The sequence below is a fragment of the Scyliorhinus canicula genome, chromosome 11 (genome assembly GCF_902713615.1).
Source record: "Scyliorhinus canicula chromosome 11, sScyCan1.1, whole genome shotgun sequence".
NCBI classification, from domain to species: domain Eukaryota; kingdom Metazoa; phylum Chordata; class Chondrichthyes; order Carcharhiniformes; family Scyliorhinidae; genus Scyliorhinus; species Scyliorhinus canicula.
Genome location: NC_052156.1, coordinates 101,037,154 through 101,057,475, shown reverse-complemented (window position 1 = coordinate 101,057,475; position 20,322 = coordinate 101,037,154). Strand labels below are relative to the sequence as shown.

Here is a 20,322-nt window from a genome sequence, read left to right as displayed (position 1 = left end):
TCATACAGACGCTGTCCCTGGGTTTGGCGGGCTCTGTATTGGGCTGCAAAGGGCATGGTGATGGTGACTGGGAGCATCTACAGCTTGTAAGTAGGGAAGGTATAATACGGGGGGGCGATATGCAGCTCTTATGGGAGATTCATATCTGTATGTTATGGTTCACACAGCCTTCAAATGGATTGGGTAGAGGTCCACACAGCACTTATGGGCACTTCCATAAGACCATTAGGGCGGCACGGTGGCCCAGTGGTTAGCATTGCTGCCTCTCAGCTCGAAGGACCCAGATTCAATTCCGGCCTTGGGTGACTGTCTGCGTGGGTTTCCTCCGGGTGTTTTGGCTTACTCCCACAGTCCACAAATGTGCAGGTTGGGTGGATTGGCCATGCTAAATTGTCCTTTGTATCCAAAAGGTTAGTTGGGGTTACAGGGATAGGGTGGAGATGTGGGCTTAAGTAGGGTGCTCTTTCCAAGGGCCGGTGCAGACTCAATGGGCTGAATGGTCTCCTGCACTGTAAATTCTATGATTCTATTATAAGACATAGGAGCAGACATAAGCCATTCAATCCATTGAGTCTGTTCCACCATTCAATTTGATCATTTGTTATGGGCCAGGGTTTAGAGAACCCCAAAGTGTATCATGGAATTCACCTGACCCACAACTTTTACTACATTGTGGTATGGGGAGCACACAGCCCACTCTACAGTGTGGTACAGCAGAAATGGAAAAATATTTTTTAAAGCAAAACAATGTTTATTCTATGAACTCAAGTTCACCTTTTTAAAATATACAGTGAACATCTTAGCAACCATTAATTCAAATACAACCCCCAAAGAATACAACACTAAGTCATCCTTTAAGCTTTCCTTTTAACATCCATAGGATTTAAAACACCTTTTACCAGAAGCACATCAGGTTAAAGTTACTACTGTTATTAGTTTTAAATCACCAGGATCGATTTACAGTCTTTAGGTTACAGAGAGATTCATATACCTTCTGGCTGTGACTGTAGCTACCCAGCTCTGAAAACGAAACTAAAACAAACCCTGCAGAAAATAGCCTTAAACGAAAGTTAAAAACTGACAGACAGCCCAGCTCCACCCACATTCTGACATCACTGCAGTAATATGAGCAGCCAAACATTTCTTAAAACGACATTCTCATGACACAGCACTGATCTGATGATTCTCAATTCTACTTTCTCACCATACCCCATCATCCTTGATTCCCTTAGTGATTAAAAAAAGTCTGTCTCTGTCTTGAAAGTACTTCATGACTCAGCTTCTACAGCTCTCTCCGGGAAAGAAATTCATAGATTCACTACCCTCTGAGAGAAGAAATTCCTCATCATCTCTGTCTTAAATGGGAGACCCCTTATTTTTAAATTGTGCCAACTCGTTCTGGACCCCTTACTCTGAGGTTATGCTATCTGGCCCATGACTCTCCCACAAGGGAGACAACCTCTCAGCATCTACCCTGTCCAGCCCTGTGAATCCTATATTTTTTGATCAATAAGTTTGCTTCTCATTTTTATAAAGTCCAATGAGTACAGATCCAACCTGCTCAACCTCTCCACTGAAGAAAATCCCTCCATATCTGGGATCAATCTTGTGAACCTCCTCTGTACTGCCTCCAATGCCAGTATATCCTTAATTAGTAAGAAGTCTTATAACACCAGGTTAAAGTCCAACAGGTTTGTTTCGAATCACTAGCTTTTGGACCACTGCTCCTTCCTCAGGTGAATGAGGAGCATCATTCACCTGAGGAAGGAGCAGTGCTCTGAAAGCTAGTGATTCGAAATAAACCTGTTGGGACTTTAACCTGGTGTTGTAAGACTTATTACTGTGCTCACCCCAGTCCAACGCTGGCATTTCCAAATCATCCTTCATTAGATAAGGGGACCCAAACTATTCACAGTATTCCAGGTGAGGTCTAACTCGTGACTTGTATAGTTTTAGCAAGATTTCCCACTTTTATACTTCCTTTGAAATAATTGGCAACATTCCATTTGCCTTCCCTATTATCTGCTGAACTCGCATGCCAGATTTTTGTGATTTATGCACAAAGACCCCGAATCCCCTCTGTGCTGCAGTTTTCTGCAGTCTTTCTCCATTTTAGCAATATTCAGTTCCTTTATTCTTTCTACCAAAATGCATAACTTCACATTTGCTACATTATACCCCATCGTCATCCGGCACTGCTGGTCCTGATGCCTCCCCATTGTCTGCACCATGGTACCGACACCCTCAGCGATGCTTCTCAGTGACGGGGACAAGCTCTGTAGTGCCTCAGCAATGTCCACCTGTTCCTGGGACATGTCTCCCAGCGACTGGCACATGCTCTGCAGCGCATTGGCAATATCCACCTGCATCTGGACCACACCCCCCATGACTGGGGTGTACAATGGGGAGACGCCAGGACTGGTAGGGCCGAATGATGATGTGCATGTTGCCCTAGCCCTCAGCCATGGCTGTCACTGACTGAGCCATGCCTTGGATACCACAACTTATGAAGCAGATGTTGTGCTCCAGGCTTTCCATTGCGGTTGTCACCCAAGCGGTGTTGGCCTCGGTGCCACACATTGGCCTTGCCATCTCATGCACCCGTAGCCTTTGGGACTCCTCCGTTTGGCTATGCACTCACGGTAGTATCGCTGACATCCTTTCCTGTATTTCAGCTGCACCCTAGCATCTGCATCAGCTCTGGCCTAATCTGTCCAGAGGCGCAACATCTGGCTGGGATACAGTTGAGTCTTGGGACCTTCAACTGCTGACTTCCTGCCTCCACATGATCAGCAACTGTGTGGTGCTCATCAGATTGTACCTCAAAAGCCTGTCCACTAATATTGCCTCTGAGGTGTGTGTCTCTGCGCTGGTGGTGGAAGGTCGGGATGACAGCCATGATGCATCAATGGCATTTTCAGAGCTCTCCTCTGAGGTGAGAAAGGACCTGTGGTCAGTGAGAAGGAAGGATAATTTTATCTGACATGCACAACTGACTGGAGATTGGTTATCCGGGTGAAGGAGCAGTCAACACGCACCTCAGTGGCGCAGGCCAACTTCGCTGTCAGTGACCTCTGTCCTCGGTCATCCCCACAATCTCCAGAGCCTGTTCCTTATCGGGGGTCAGGACTCTGATGTCCAGCCTCCGCCACCTGTCTGGGCCCTTTTCTGCCTATTATTTGCTAACATCTCCTATGGGGACTGTGATAGTATGACTAGAGGTATTATGGTAACTGGCAATGCTGAGAGACCATTGGTGGAGAAGGCTCGCTGCTCATTGGCCCAATGTTATGTAACACTAGTCACCCATTGGTTAGAATTGTAAGGTAGCTCCACCCTGTAAGGTGGGGTATAAGAGCCCGTGTGTTCCCCACAGCTTCCTTTCTGTACCTGAGCTGCTGGGGAAACATCTTGTCTATTAAAGCCTTCAGTTTCGGACTACAACTTCGCTTCTGTGGTCAATTGATAGTGGATCAATTTAATAGACAAGTTTTAAAGGATGGAGCTCCGCAACAAGCCGGAGTGTCTACAACTCAGCACCCATGCGGCTAACGCAGCAGAAACCTTTAAGCACTGGTTAGCATGTTCCAACGGCTACCTCGACACGGCAGAAAGCACACCTACGAGGGAGCAGAAACTACAGATCCTGCACTCGAGAGTGGGCCTGGACACCTACATGCTCATCAAGGATGCTGCGGACTACGATTCCGCAATGGAACTACTCAAAGGACATTATATCCGGCCAGTAAACCAAGTCTACGCCCGGCACCTACTGGCAACGAGACGGCAGAGCCCTGGTGAGTCACTGGACGAGTTCTATCTTGCGCTCCTCGTGCTAGGGTGAAACTGCAGTTGCCCACAGGTTTTGGCTAACAAACATACTGAACTTTTGATCCGTGACGCTTTTGTTATGGGTATACTGTCCCCGCAAATCTGCCAGAGGCTACTTGAGAAAGACACTCTGGGCCTCAAGGAGGCACGGGCCCTCGCCAATTCACTGGACGTGGCCTCCCGAAATGCCCGTGCCTACGCCCCCGATCGCGCGGTAGCCCCCTGGGCAGCGTGGAATGCCCGCCGAGCGGACGCTGAATTGCCTCAGGCCTGTGCTGCAAGACGCACCGGCAACCGCGCAGGGCCCCGTTGCTATTTCTGCGGGCAGGCGAAACACCCCCGACAGCGCTGCCCAGCCCTGTCGGAACGTGTAAGTGGTGCGCCAAAAAGGGCCATTTCATGGAAGTCTGCCAGGCACGGCTGGTCGCTGCGGTTCCGGGCGGCGAGTGCGGATCAGTGCTCCAACCCTCTCCACGGGCCCCGAGCGGCCCACGAACATCGCCAGCTTCCTCCCCCAGCGCCAGGTGGGGCCTCTGGATGCCGCTATCTTGCTCTGCCGACGCCACGTGCGGGGGATGGGTGCCGCCATTTTGTCCACCCCCAGCCATGTGCGACCAGTGGGTGCCGCCATCTTGGACCGGCTCCAAGGACCCCAGCACGGGTGACCACACACCACCCTAAGACGATTCTGAACTCCTGCTACGATTGGCATCGGTGACCTTGGACCAGTCTCGACCCCGCACCCTTTCCACAGCAACGACGACGGTACTGATCAACGGGCACGAGACGACCTGTTTGCTCAACTCTGGGAACACGGAGAGCTTTATACACCCTGAGACGGTAAGGCACTGTTCTCTTCCAGTCCACCCCGTAAATCAAAAAATCGCCCTGGCCTCTGGCTCCCATTCTGTTGCAATAAAAGGGTATTGTGTAGCGAACCTCACGGTCCAAGGGAGGGAGTTCAAGAATTACAGGCTCTACATTCTCCCCCACCTCTGCGCGGCCACTCTCCTAGGGTTAGACTTCCAGTGCAACCTCCAAAGTCTAACTTTCAAATTTGGCGGCCCTATACCCCCTTCACTGTCTGCAGCCTCGCGATCCTCAAGGTTGATCACCCCTCCCTGTTTGCAAACCTCACCCCGGATTGCAAACCCGTCGCCACTAGAAGTAGACGGTACGTGCCCAGGATCGGACGTTCATCAGGTCCGAGGTTCAGCGGCTCCTGAGGCAAGGGGTCATCGAGGCTAGCAACAGTCCCCGGAGAGCTCAAGTAGTGGTGGTAAAGACCGGGGAGAAGAATAGGATGGTCATAGACTACAGTCAGACCATCAACAGGTTTACGCAGCTGGATGCATACCCTCTCCCCCGCATATCCAACCTGGTGAACAGGATCACGCAATGCAAGGTCTTTTCCATGGTGGACCTTAAGTTCGCCTACCACCAGCTCCCCATCTGCACGAGTGACCGCAAGTACACTGCCATCGAGGCAGATGGGCGGCTCTACCACTTTTTAAGGGTTCCTTTCGGTGTCACTAATGGTGTCTCGGTCTTCCAGCGAGAGATGGACCAAATGGTTGACCGCTACGGTTTACGGGCAACATTCCTGTATCTCGATAATGTCACCTTCAGCAGGACCACGACACCAACCTCCGAAAATTCCTCCAGACCGCGAAAATCCTTAACCTTACATATAACAAGGATAAATGCGTGTTTAGCACCGACCGCCTAGCCATCCTCGGCTACGTAGTGCGAAATGGAGTGATAGGCCCCGACTTGGAACGCATGCACCCCCTTATGGAGTTCCCCCTCCCTCACTGCTCCAAGGCCATGAAGCGCTGCCTCGGGGTCGTCTCTTATTACGCTCAGTGGGTCCCCAACTACGCTGACAAAGACCATCCTCTCATCCAAACAACTACCTTCCCCCTGTCGACGGAGGCCCGCCAGGCCTTCAGCCACATCAAAGCAGACATTGCCAGGGCCATGATGCGCGCCATCAACGAGTCCCTCCCCTTCCAAGTCGAGAGCGACGCGTCCAACGTAGCACTGGCAGCCACCCTCAACCAAGCGGGCAGACCCGTGGCCTTCTTTTCGCGTACCCTCCATGCTTTCTGAAATCCGCCACTCCTCGGTCGAGAAGGAAGCACAGGCCATAGTAGAAGCTGTGCGACATTGGAGGCATTATCTGGCCGGCAGGAGGTTTACCCTCCTCATGGACTAATGGTCGATAGCCTTCATGTTTGATAATGCACAGTGGGGCAAGATAAAGAAATATAAAATCTTGCGGTGGAGGATCGAATTATCCACCTATAACTACGAGATCCTGTATTGTCCCGGGAAGCTAAACGAGCCTCCCAATGCCCTGTCCTATGCCAACGCACAAGTGGACTGCCTCCGAGCCCTTCACGAGGACTTTTGCCACCCGGGGGTCACTTGTTTATTCCATTTTGTACAGACCCGCAATCTGCCCTACTCCATTGAGGAGGTCAGGACAGTCACTAGGAACTGCCACATCTGCGCGGAGTGCAAGCCGCATTTTTACCGTCTGGAGAAAGCGCATCTGATAAAGGCTTCCCGTCCCTTTGAACGCCTCATCATGGACTTCAAAGGTCACCTCCCCTCTACCAACCGCAACACGTACTTCCTCAACGTGATTGATGAGTACTCCCACTTCCCGTTCGCCATCCCCTGCCCCGACATGACCACAGCCACCATCATCAAAGCACTCCACAGCATTTTTTCCCTGTTCGGATTCCCCGCCTACATACACTTTAATAGGGGGGTCCTCTCTTATGAGTGACAAACTGCATCAATTCCTGCTCAGCAAGGGCATTGCCTTGAGCAGGATGACCAGTTACAACCCCCGAGGTAACAGACAGGTCGAGAGGGAGAACGGAACAGTCTGGAAGACCGTCCTACTGACCCTACGGTTGAGGAATCTCCCAGTGCCCCGCTAGCAGGAGGTCTTCCCAGACGCCCTCCACTCCATCTGCTCTGCACTGCAACTAACTAAATGCCTCATGAACGTCTCCTTGTCTTCCCTAGGAAGTCCTCCTCAGGGACCTCGATCCCGACTGGGCCCATCCTGCTCCGGAAACACGTACGGGCGCACAAGTCGGACCCGTTGGTCGAGAGGGTCCATTTACTCCATGCTGATCCCAGGTACACGTACGTGGAGTACCCCGACAGCCGACAAGACACGGGGTCCCTACGGGACCTGGCGCCCGGCGGATCCCCACCCTCGCAACCTGTCCCATCTCCCCCCCCACCGGCGCACTTCACTGTCGCCCCCCTGCCCTGGACAACCGTTTTTCCCGCTGTCCCTGCCTGAACCCCCCCGCCCACCGCAGCACTCTACAGACCTGGCCAGTCAACCTCCCCACCAGTGGCATCTGGACCGGGTCAGCCACCCGGGGTGTTGAAGCCGCTACGAGGAATCGATCCACGCTCCCAGAGTCACAGACGCCTGTACCTCCACCGACGTCTCCACCGAAGCTCCGACGATCGCAAAGGACAACCAAGGCCCCCGACCATCTGATTGTGTCGCTATGAACTGTATATAGACCGTTTTAATGTGACATGTACATGGCAAATTGTGTAATTGCGAAACTGTATTATGTCTTTGTAAATAGTTATAGGCCAGTGGGCAGACGCAGTATGAAGGTAGCACAGTACCTCAATAGTCATACTACCAAAAGGCTATTCAACGTGGGCGGGACGGTCGCCACCCCCCCCAACCTCCTTGCCGGATTCTTTTTCAACAGGGGGTGAATGTGGTAGTATTATTAGTGGTATTACGGTAACTAGCAATGCTGAGAGACCATTGGTGGAGAAGGCTCGCTGTTCATTGGCCCAATGGCATGTAACACTAGTTACCCATTGGTTAGAGCTGTAAGGTAGCTCCGCCCTGTAAGGCGGGGTATAGGAGCCCGTGTGTTCCCCACAGCTTCCTTTCTGTACCTGAGCTGCTGGGGAAACATCTTGTCTATTAAAGCCTTCAGTTTCGGACTACAACTTTACTTCTGTGGTCAATTGATAGTGCATCAGGGACAAAGAGAGGGCATTGTGAGCTGCACGCCTTATGCATTTGGGGGTGGGGGGGGTCTATGGCGGGGCATATGTGGGTTGTACTGGTCGGCGCAGGGTGTGCTGGGGCACTGGCGTGATATCATGCTGGGGGCAGAGGGGGGGGGGGGTGTGGTGTGAGATACTAGTTGGTAGGATGGTGTGCAGTGGTAGGGGTTGGCCAGCGGGGCAGATGGGACAATGCCAGCGGGATGATGTCAACTTATCTGTGCGGCCGGGGAATGTCGTTGACCTTACATAGAATAGAACAGTACAGCACAGAACAGGCCCTTCGGCCCTCGATGTTGTGCCGAGCAATGATCACCCTACTCAAACCCACGTATCCACCCTATAACCCAACAACCCCCCCCCCCCCCTTGACCTTACTTTTTAGGACACTACGGGCAATTTAGCATGGCCAATCCACCTAACCCGCACATCTTTGGACTGTGGGAGGAAACCGGAGCACCCGGAGGAAACCCACGCACACACGGGGAGGACATGCAGACTCCGCACAGACAGTGACCCAGCCGTGAATCGAACCTGGGACCCTGAAGCTGTGAAGCATTTATGCTAACCACCATGCTACCGTGCTGCCCCTTCTTAGGACAATGGACAGTGGTCCCCCTAGCCATGCTGCCCTTAATGATGGCTGCTGCCACTACCTCCCAGGTGGCACTGGCAGCCCTCTGGCTGCTCCTTCAACAAAGCTCAGGGGAACAGGTTGACCCGTCTCAGCGCCACAGTGTCAAACAGCCTGGTGAGGTCGGTGTCCCTGAATCATGGAGCAGGTATCCATGGTGCCATGGCTCTGTGCTGTCTGGAATATGTTTCGAGGGAGTGATTTATGTGTTAGCGGGAAGCTGGTTGGTGTGGTCAAGGTGAATCAGCTGACGGGACGGCCATTTCTGCCATGAAGTGCGTGGGAGATCATTTCCGGCCCTAATTAAGATTAGATATTGCCACGGTCTCACCGGGTCAGGCATCTTGAAGCACCATCAAGTTGCGCCCGCTTCTTCCAATGTGCCAGACTGGCAGTGCCAAGGTGCCCAGGTGCCAGAGGGAGAGCAAGGGTGCCACCTTTCTCTGCCCCAGACCTCCCAGGGATCTCCAATGTCCTGAGAGACACCACAGATGCCATTACACCTGATCCACATCTGCTTGGACCAGTACTAAACGGCACCTGGTCAAAGCCTCGCTGGGGAAGCCATTATTTACCAGGAGCCCAAAGAATCTGGCGAATACATAATTAAATGAGCCACAGTTGATCTGGATCTCACCCAATGCAGTCGAGATCTGGATTGTGCTGTGTTGTGAAGCTCGGTTGAATGAAATTCAACTCTCACTCTCATGAGATTCATCGGCCTCGTCGCGACACCAAGTCGAGTGCAACGAAACTGGTAACTCACGCCCAATGTTTTCAGTGAAAGCGAATAGTTGGTCAGGAATATCCTTGGTACACCATCTGAAATTATACCCTCCGTATCCAACCATTCATTTATTGTTCGCATAGTGGGCTGCGTTTTTCCTCGTTGACATTTGACGTTCATGGTTGGCCCAGGTATAAACAAGGTATGACAACACAAATGGAAGAACAACTGGGAGCACTCCACCCTTGAATGGCCTCCGTGTATTGGGAATTCCTTTATTAGTGCAAGGTGAAACTCATGGAATTGAGGACAAATTATGGACCTAGTTAGGAAATTGGCTGAATGGCAGGTGACAAAGAGTAGGGATAACAGGCAGAAACAGTAATTGACAGAATGTGACGGGTGGCATCCTAAATCAGTGTTTTTCAAATCTTTTTTCCCGGGACCCACTTTTGCTAACCAGTCGACCTTTGGGACCCATGCTAGCCTTCTTCGCGACCCACACCAACCGACCTTTGCAACCCTCACTGGCCGACTTTTGTGTTAGAAGTGAAAATATTCACACGAGGCCTTTTTGAGTGAGTAAAGAAACAGTTTATTATTTCAGATCTGGGAGAAAGATTTGGAGATTCTGCAGTCTTGCAATACTCTTTCTCACTTGAGCTAAGGTTCGCATTGGGTTAACATACAGATTCAAGGGGCAGAATTAGTTGTATTCCATTTACATACAATCAATCAACTATATTCGTGCCACAATACATTACATGCAGTCAATCAATTTTCTTAGCATCCCAGTTACCACATATATGGTTAAAGTGGGTGTTGTCTTACTCGCCCCTGACTTCATGCAAAAGTCACTCAAGACTAACATAAGGATATGTCTTATCTGCAGCTGGGGACCTTGAGGTTTATAAGGATACATTGCATTCCTTTTTCTGTGAAGCTGTTATCAGCGGCTGTTAAAATACTCCCTATACATACCCACGCCTGGTTCTCATGAAGTGGTTTACACAGTTTGTAACTTAGGGTTCAGGAATGTGGCTAGTTCAGCCATTTTGTGTCTTTAGTATTGCTTTAATAACTAACAGCCTTTTGTGTCCTTTCTGATATTAATAAGCATTGTGTATACACAATCTATTTCTACAAATTGCCTCTTCTAAACAGGCATCTAAGCTAATGAGTACCTTTTGTCTCAGCAAAACTATTCAAAATCAATATAGGAGCAAAAATGTAGTTACAGAGCCACCTATAATGTCCCCCAACATTTGCAACTGATGCCGGCCAGCCATCACAACCCACGCCGGCTGACCTTTGCGATACACCTTTATTGATTACCTTTAAAGTGACAGATCAGCCTGCTTGGTCCTCACGATCTCACTTGCGTTGTCATTCAATGTTACATTTCTACTAAGGACATCAGCTAACAATTTAAGTTCTCTCTGCATTCTTGAAAAAAACCCACAAGGTCCTAAAAAGTAAGGTTAAGGGGGGGGGTGGGTTACGGGTATAGGGTGGATACGTAGGTTTGAGTAGGGTGATCATTGCTCGGCACAACATCGAGGGCCGAAGGGCCTGTTCTGTGCTGTAATGTTCTATGTCTATTTCTATGTTTGTCCTCAAACTCGTTTTCAAATGCCTTTGAAGGTTTTAAACTTTCATTTACCAGTACTTCCCCGAATATAACACAGATAGGCTTTGCATCCTGATTTGCATTGGCACAATTAAAGCCATACCTCAAGAAATCATCTTAATACTGCTTTGTTCACGATTTCAGTTTCTTCTAAATGGGTTGTCACCAGATGCCCTGGAGCTCTGTATACAGCTCTGGCCGGTTTGTGTCTCTGGCCCTCTCTTACTTATTACAAAATAATTCATCCTCAGTTCTTCACACAGTCCTGTGCTTGCTTGCAGGCAGCTACAAAAATGGAGGACTATCTCCTCTGTAATTTCCTGCCCCAAGCACGGATCTACAAGTGCGTGATGTCAGTGACCTTCTCTCTGCCGCCTCTACTGGCAGGGAGACTGTCATTAATGGCCGGTCGCAGCTGGCATTTCTTTTCCTTCTGACACCTGATTTTTTTAAAGTTTCTGATTTTTTACTGCTGAAAATTAAAGCAATTTCAGTTGAACATGTGCATCCTTGCATTTACACACAAACTTTGTTTTAAATATATTCCCATTTCTTTAGAAATTTAAAGAAGTGAAAAAAAAAGCACAATCTTACTTTTACTCAACAAGCTATTACTTTAGACAAGATGAAGTAACTTGTCAAACGCACACAATGCCACAATATTTCTTACTGGTTCCACTGCATTGCACTATAAACATCCAAGCCATCTTCTTCTCCATTTTCACCAAAAGCACTTACTTCCTGGTTTCCAGAGAGTGGAGACACAAAATGATCACTGTGTTTCTTCCAGTCTTGCCATCTATCAGCCGTATTGACTGGCCTCATTTGACCGTTATTTCTCGCTTACAAACCTGACCTGTCTTCCCTCTCATTGCCCACAGACTGCTGACCACTTCCCTTCACATTGTAGGAGTGCAAGCGAACATTGAACAGCTTGACCACTGAGCCACAGGTCACATACTGCCGATCGTTGACGGGGGAATAAGCTGAGCAGCGCTCAGAGGGCGAACACCAGAGTGGAGCTCCAAGCTGGGGCCACCATCATTAGCATTATGTACCCACCTGGCCGCCGGTCAGCCCCTGTCTCTTCCTCCCGTCCCACGTCCAGTGACCAACACACAGCCCAGCCTCGCGCCGCCCCACCCCCTCGTACACTGCAGCCAATCAGAGACTGCAGGAGGCCGGCATTCTTAAAAGCCAGCCGTAGCCGACTTCTTCCTTGGATCAACAACACTGCAACTGATAGTTCTGTGACCCACCCGACACCTACCTGTGGCCCACTGATGGGTCATGACCCTGAGTTTGAAAATCGCTGACTTAAACAGTGATTTTTATGGCTTTGGTTCAAACATGTACAAAAAGAGCTGAATGCTAAAGGTGAGGTGAGAGTGACTGCCTTGACATCAAGGCAGCATTTGACCGAGTATGGCATTAAGGAGCCCTAGCTAAATTGGAGTCAATGGGAATCAGTGGGAAAACTCTCCGATAGCTGGAGTTATACATGGCACAAAGAAAAAGGAAAATTGGTTGTTGGAGGTCAATGATCTCAGCTCCAGACTTCCGGTGGCGGCAATGCGGAGCTAAGCCGCATGTTCGGCAGCTCCCGCTTTTATAGGACTTGTGGGCTCTTTTAAGGGCCCCAAGCGGCGCTGATTGGACAATTCCCAGTGTGTAAAGGGGTCTGGAGCAATACCCCCCGGGATTTATGGTGCGGACCCGGAGTGGGGCGAGGAAAAAAGCGGCAGCAGCTCCCCTGGAAAAGCGGGGGAAGGTGGACAAAATGGCGGCCGGTGGAGCCCCCGAAGAGTGGAGGCAGTGGGCCGAGGAGCAGCAGGCGGCCCTTCTGCGCTACTTTACGGAGCTGAAAGTGGAGTTGCTGGACTCTCTGAAGGTTACGACAAGTAAGCTGCTGGAGACCCAGACAACCCAGGGTGCAGCGATCCTTGAGTTGCAGCAGCAGGCCTCTGAGTGCGAGGATGAGGTCTCGGCCCTTGTGGGGAAGGTGGAGATGCACGAGGCGCTCCACAAAAAGTGGCAGGATCGTTTTGAGGAGATGGAGTTTCGGTCAAGGAGGAAGAACTTGCGGATCCTGGGCCTCGCGGAGGGGCTCGAGGGGTCGGACCTGCCGGCTTATGTGGCCGCGATGCTGAACTCGCTGGTGGGGGCAGGATCTTTCCATCTGCCCCTTGAGCTGGAGGGGGCCCACAGAGTACTGGCCAGGAGGCCTAAGGCGAATGAACCCCCGCGGGCGGTGCTGGTGCGATTCCATCGGTTCAGTGATCGGGAGTGTGTTCTGCGATGGGCCAAGAAGGTGAGGAGCAGCAAGTGGGAGAATTCGGTAGTGCGTATCTACCAGGACTGGAGTGCGGAGGTGGCCAAGCGGAGAGCCGGGTTTAACCGGACGAAGGCGGTGCTCCACAACAGGCAGGTGAAATTCGGCATGCTGCCGCCTGCACGCTTGTAGGTCACCTACAAGGACCGGCATCACTATTTTGAGACCCCGGAGGAAGCGTGGGCCTTTGTGCAGGCTGAAAAGTTGGACTTGAACTAGGGATTGGGGACTGTGGGGTGTTTTTTGTATCACTGCTTATGCTGTTGCTGGCTATTCTGTTTGTTTTTTCCCGCTTTCGCATGATGTTGGTTATGGTTTTGTGTTTTAAGGGGGGTGTTGGGGTCTGCAATGAACTCCAATTGGCTTTATTGGTTGGCCAATTGGAGTATGAGCTCCCTCAATGATAGCTCATTGACTGGGCCCATATAATCACCTGTGTAGGCTTTGTGAGCAGTCTTAAGTTGACTGGACTGCTAGCAGCACTGTTTGTAGCTGCTCCTGTAATATCGTTATTGTAAATAAATATTGGTGTGGTGACGGAACTCCTGCCTCCCGTGGATTACTACAGGGTCTGTGGTTGTTCTGTTTTTGTTTGTACGGGGTTGGTGGATGGGTTGGGACTGCTATTTAGGAGCTGCGTTGAGGGGGTGGGGTGGGGCGGTGGGAAAGCGCGGGCTTTCCACTGGTTTCCCGCACTGCGGGACGAGGGGGGTGGAGCTGGAGGCAAGGGGCGTGGATATTAGTTCCGTTTTCCCGCGCTGGAGCGGTGCCAAGGAGCTTCTGTAGAGGGGGAGGGGTGACCCCTTATCGGGAGGGGTCGGAGTTAGGGCGGGAGCTGCCGGGGTCAGCAGAAGTCAGCTGGCTCACGGGTGTACTATGGAGGGAGCGTCGCGGCTAGGAGGTGGGGGGGGGGGGGGGGGGGGGGGGGGTGGGGGAATACCGGGTTGCTGCTGGATTGGCCAGGGAGGAGCTGGTGCGGGGGGGGGGGGGGGGGGGGGGGGCGATACGGCTGATCACGTGGAACGTGCGTAGGTTGAATGGGCCGGTGAAGCGGGCCCGGGTGTTTTCGCATCTGAAGGGGCTGAAGGCGGACGTGGCCATGCTTCAGGAGACTCACCTGAAGGTGGCGGACCAGGTTCATCTGATGAAGGGGTGGGAGGGGCAAGTTTTCCATTCAGGGCTCAACACGAAGAACCGGGGGGGTGGCGATCCTGGTGGGGAAGAGGGTGGCATTTGAGGCGTCTGAGGTGGTGGCTGATAGTGGCGGCAGATATGTGATGGTGAGCGGTAAGCTGCAGGGGGAGAGGGTGGTGTTCGTAAATGTGTATGCCCCAAATTGGGATGATGCTGGTTTCATGAGGCATATGTTGGGCCGCATTCCTGACTTGGAGGCGGGGGGCCTGATCATTGGGGGGGGGGGGACTTCAATACGGTGCTGGATCCCCCACTGGATCGTTCTAGTTCAAGGACAGGCAGGAGGCCGGCGGCGGCCAAGGTGTTGAGGGGTTTTATGGACCAGATGGGAGGGGTGGATCCCTGGAGGTTTGGGAGGCCGAGGGCTCGGGAGTACTCTTTGTTTTCTCCCACGTGCACAGGGTTTATTCCCGCATTGATTTTTTTGTCCTGAGTAGGGGGCTGGTCCCGAGGGTGGAGGATGCCGAATATTCGGCTATAGCAATTTCGGACCATGGGTGGATCTGGAGATGGGGGAGGTGCGGGACCAGCGCCCGCTTTGGCGTCTGGACGTGGGGCTGTTGGCTGATGAGGAGGTGTGTAGGAGGGTCTGGGGAAGTATTGAGAGGTACCTCAAGGCCAATGATACTGTGGAGGTCTGGGTGGGGATGGTGTGGGAGGCTCTGAAGGCAGTAATTAGGTGATTAGCTGATCGCCATCCGAGCCCATAGGGAGAGGGAGGAGAGGAGGGAGAGGGAGAGACTGGTGGGGGAGCTGCTGAGTGTAGATAGGAGGTATACGGAGGCCCCAGAGCATGGATTGCTGGGGGAGTGGCGTAGCCTGCAGGCCAAGTTTGATTTATTGACCACCAGAAAGGCGGAGACACAGTGGAGGAAGGTGCAGGGAATATGGAGAGAAGACGAGCAGGATGCTGGCGCATCAGCTTCGCAAGCGGGACGCGGCTAGGGAGATTGGTGGAGTGAAGGATAGGGGTGTGAAGGTGGTGCGGCAGGGGGCAGAGGTCAATGGGGTCTTTAGGGACTTCTATAGGGAACTGTACCGGTCGGAGCCGCCGGCGGTGGGAGGGGGAATGGAGAGAATTTTGGACAGGCTGCGATTTCCAAGGGTGCAGGAGGAGCAGGTGGAGGGACTGGGGGCGCTGATCAAGTTGGAGGAGCTGGTCAGAGGGATTGGCCACATACAGTCGGGGAAGGCGCCGGGACCGGATGGGTTCCCGGTTGAATTTTATAAAAAATACGCGGACCTGTTGGGCCCCCTGTTAGTTCGGACCTTTAACGAGGCATGGGAGGGGGGAGTTTTGCCCACGATGATGTCACGGGCGCTGATTTCCCTGATCCTCAAGCGAGATAAGGACCCCTTGCAGTGTGGATCATACAGGCCAATTTCACTGCTGAATGTGGACGCCAAGTTGCTGGCGAAGATCTTGGCCACTAGAATAGAGGACTGGGTGCCGGGGGTGATACATGAAGATCAGACGGGATTTGTGAAGGGGAGGCAGCTGAACACTAACGTGCGAGGCTGCTAAATGTGATAATGATGCCGGCGGTAGAAGGAGAGGCGGAGATTGTGGTGGCATTGGATGCGGAGAAGGCCTTTGAGAGGGTTGAGTGGGGGTACTTGTGGGAGGTGTTAGAGAGGTTCAGGTTTGGGGAGAGGTTTATTAAATGGGTGAGGTTGCTGTACGAGGCCCCGATGGCGAGTGTAGTGACAAATGGGAGGAGCTCCAAGTACTTCAGGCTCTACCGTGGGACGAGGCAGGGGTGCCCCCTGTCCCCTTGCTTTTTGCGTTGGCAATTGAGCCTCTGGCCATGGCGCTCAGGGAGTCGGGGAGGTGGAGGGGTCTGGTACGGGGTGGGGAGGAACACCGAGTGTCGCTTTATGCAGATGACTTGCTGCTGTATGTAGCAGACCCGGTGGGGGAATGCCGGAGGTGATGGAGATTCTTGCTGAGTTTCTCGGGCTATAAGCTGAACCTGGGCAAGAGTGAGCTGTTTGTTGTACACCCGGGAGAACAGGAGGAGGGGATTGGTAGGCTCCCGCTAAAAAGGGCAGGGAGCAGTTTTAGGTACCTGGGGGGTCAGGTGGCTATGAGTTGGGGGACTTTGCATCAGCTTAATTTTACTAGGTTGGTGGAGCAGATGGAGGAGGAGTTTAAAAGGTGGGACATGCTGCCGCTGTCATTGGCGGGTAGAGTACAGTCTGTTAAAATGACTGTGCTCCCGAGGTTTTTGTTTTTGTTTCAGTGCTTCCCCATTTTCATTCCGAGGGCCTTTTTTAGGAGGGTGAATAGCAGCATCATGGGATTTGTTTGAGCGCACGGGACGACGAGGGTGAGGTGGGTCTTTTTGGAGCGGGGCAGGGATAGAGGGGGGCTGGCGCTGCCCAACCTCTCTGGGTACTATTGGGCGGCTAATGTCTCGATGGTACGCAAGTGGGTAATGGACGGGGGGGGGCAGCATGGAAACGGATGGAGATGGCGTCCTGTGGAGGCATGAGCCTGAAGGCACTGGTAACGGCGCCGTTGCCGCTCCCTCCAACGAGGTACACTACGAGCCCGGTGGTGGCGGCTACCCTCAAGATTTGGGGGCAGTGGAGGCGACACAGGGGGTAAGTGGAGGCCCCGCTGCGGGGGAACCACCGGTTTGTCCCAGGGAACATTGATGGCGGGTTCCTGGGGTGGCACAGGGCGGGCATAAGGAAGTTGGGAGACCTGTTCATTGACGGGAGGTTTGCGAGCCTGGGTAAGCTGGAGGAGACGCTTGAGCTCCCCCTGGGGAATATGTTCAGGTACCTTCAGGTCAAGGCGGCAGATGGAGGGGTTCCCTTCGCTGCCCCCGCGGGGGTTAAGGGGGTGTTTCGGGGATGGGAAGGTGTCTGACATCTATCAGGTGATGCAGGAGGTGGAGGAGGCGTCGGTAGAGGAGCTGAAGGCTAAGTGGGAAGTGGAGCTGGGGGAGCAGATTGAGGAGGGGGCATGGGTGGGCGCCCTGGAGAGAGTGAACTCCTCCTCTTCATGTGTGAGGCTTAGCCTCATCCAGTTCAAGGTACTGCACAGGGCTCATATGTCCGGGACGAGGATGAGCAGGTTTTATGGGGGCGAGGACAGGTGCATTAGGTGTTCAGGGAGCCCAGCGAACCATGCCCATATGTTTTGGGCATGCCCAGCACTGGGGGAATTCTGGCAGGGGGTGGCAAGGACGGTGTCGAGGGTGGTAGCGTCCAGGGGCAAGCCAGGCTGGGGACTCGTGATATTTGGGGTTGGGGTGGAGCCGGGAGTGCAGGAGGCGAAAGGGGGGGGGGGGGGGGGGGAGGAGGGGGGGGAAGGAGGGGGGGGTTCAGGGGGGCATTGTTTATGTTAATTTAATTTATTGTTAATTTATTTTGTTGTTTATTGGGTTTGGGGGGTGGGGGGGGGTTCATTATATGCGTTGTTATGGGTGCCGGGGGGTGTTTATTATTGTTATTGTTATTATTATTGTTCTGTTATTATACATTTTTCAAAAATCTCAATAAAAATTATTTAAAAAAAAGAATGATCTCAGCTCCAGGACATCACTGCAGGAGTTTGTCAGGGTCATGTCATAGGCCCAACCACCTTCAGCTGCTCACCAATGATGTCCGTTCCATCTGAAGGTCAGACGTGGGGATGTTTGAAGACTACTGCACAAATGACTGCATTATGTTCAACATTCACCACTCCACAGACAATGAAGCAGTCCATGTCCAAATGCTGCAGAGTCTGGACAATATTCAGACTTGGGCTGGCAAGTTGCATTCGCGCCACACAGGTGACAGGCAATGACCATCTCCTACAAGGGAGGATCTAACCACCACCCCTTGACATTCAATGGCATTACCATCGCTGAATCCCCCACAATCAATATCTGGGGGTTACCACTGAAATGAAAATGAAAATCGCTTATTTTCACAAGTAGGCTTCAAATCAAGTTACTGTGAAAAGCCCCTAGTCGCCACATTCTGGCGCTTGTTTGGGAAGGCTGGTACAGGAATTGAACCGTGCTGCTGACCTGCCTTGGTCTGCTTTCATAGCTACCGATTTAGCCCTGTGCTAAACAGCCCCATGATCAGAAACTGATCTGGACTAGCCATATTTATACTGTGGCTACTAGGAATCCTAAGGCGAGGATGAGTGCTGCTCCAGCAACACTCAAGGAGCTCAGCACCATCCAGGACAAAGCAGCCCACTTGATTACCCCACCTTCCACAAACATTCAACCCTTCAGCACCACTGCAGTAGCTCACCAAGGTTTCTGACACAGCACCTTCCAAACCCACGACCACTACCATCGAGAAGGGCAAGAACAGCAGATATCTGGGATCACCACCACCTGGAGGTTCCCTTCCAAGTCACTCACCACCCTGAATTGGAAATATATCTCCGTTCCTTCACTGTCGCTGGGGCAACATCCTGGAACTCCCTCCCTAACAGTGCTGTATACTTACACCTCAAGGACTGTAGCTGTTCAAGAAAGCAACTCACCATCACCTTCTGAAGGGCAACCAGGGCAATAAATGCTGGCCTAACCAGCGACCCTCATATCCCCGACATTAATAAAAAAAAGGATAGAAGCCATATACTGAGATTTACGGACAAAAGAAAGACTTACATTTACATTTACATTTACCTTTCATGTCAAATAGATGTCTCAAAATTATTTGCAAGCAATGAAATACTTCTAAAGTGCTGCCACTGTTGTTTCTATCCTTGCTTCATTCCAAGTGTGTATGGATTAATTACGTGTCTCAATCTTTGTTTATGTTTTCAGGTCTTAACTAGTTTCTCCTCCAGCCTCTCCATAAAATAACAATGTTAAATAAATTGGACCATCACTGGAAAAGCAAATATAAATAAATATTTAACCTGGTAGATCCACAGCACAGCAATGTGGTTGACTCTTAATTACCCTTGAGGGTGAGCAATACGTCCCCATCCCATGAACAAATACAAAAAAGAACTTGCCCAAGATATAAATAATAAATAAATCAGCTGATTACAAATAACATATAATTAAGCTCTTATGGCAACGCATTAATATTGGGCACGTTATTTGTTTCCACATTAGATATGTGGACAGCATATGGACAGCATAGGGCAGCAGGGTAGCATGGTGGTTAGCATAAATGCTTCACAGCTCCAGGGTCCCAGGTTCGATTCCCGGCTGGGTCACTGTCTGTGTGGAGTCTGCACGTCCTCCCCCTGTGTGCGTGGGTTTCCTCCGGGTGCTCCGGTTTCCTCCCACAGTCCAAAGATGTGCGGGTTAGGTGGATTGGCCATGGTAAATTGCCCGTAGTGTCCTAATAAAAGTAAGGTTGTTGGGTTATGGGTATAGGGTGGATACGTGGGTTTGAGTAGGGTGATCATGGCTCGGCACAACATTGAGGGCCGAAGGGCCTGTTCTGTGCTGTACTGTTCTATGTTCTATGTTCTATATTTAAATTCACAAACATAAGTCATTTTCAATAAATTCAGGAACAGAATGAAGGATGAATCAAAAGTATTCCTGTAAGTGAATTATTCCATTATTATTTACCCTGCCCAGAAATTAATTATGCTTTATTATTCTATTTGCCACTCTGTAGCTTCATTCGTTACAAATGAACAGCATTTGTAATTACAATATTGTGAAAGAAGCTGATCCAAGATTGTTGAAACTGGAGTCACAGAGCAAGTGCACAAGCATTCTTAAGTTCCTTCGACTCATTATGCAAGTGGCCCTGCCCAAAGAACCGCTTTGCTGGCTTATTTTTAATGGTATTGTATTTTTTAAATCTGTCATATTTATCCCAGAAAACACATTTATTGCCTGTTCATGTTTCATTGTTTAAAAATTAGAAATTATTCTTCTCTGTTGTAATGTTCAAATATCACAGTTATAAGTCAA

At 51.2% G+C, this 20,322-nt stretch overlaps 1 protein-coding gene across 2 annotated transcripts in view; it reads left to right on the top strand.

The window, feature by feature from the left end:
- cfap54 (cilia and flagella associated protein 54) overlaps positions 1 to 20,322 on the top strand; it is a 763,542-nt gene that overhangs the window by 31,172 nt on the left and 712,048 nt on the right. For both annotated transcript variants that reach the window (XM_038810895.1, XM_038810894.1), the window contains one exon: positions 20,021 to 20,192. In XM_038810895.1, coding sequence (XP_038666823.1) covers positions 20,021 to 20,192 — 172 coding nt within the window. The remainder of the gene's footprint in view (positions 1 to 20,020; positions 20,193 to 20,322) is intronic.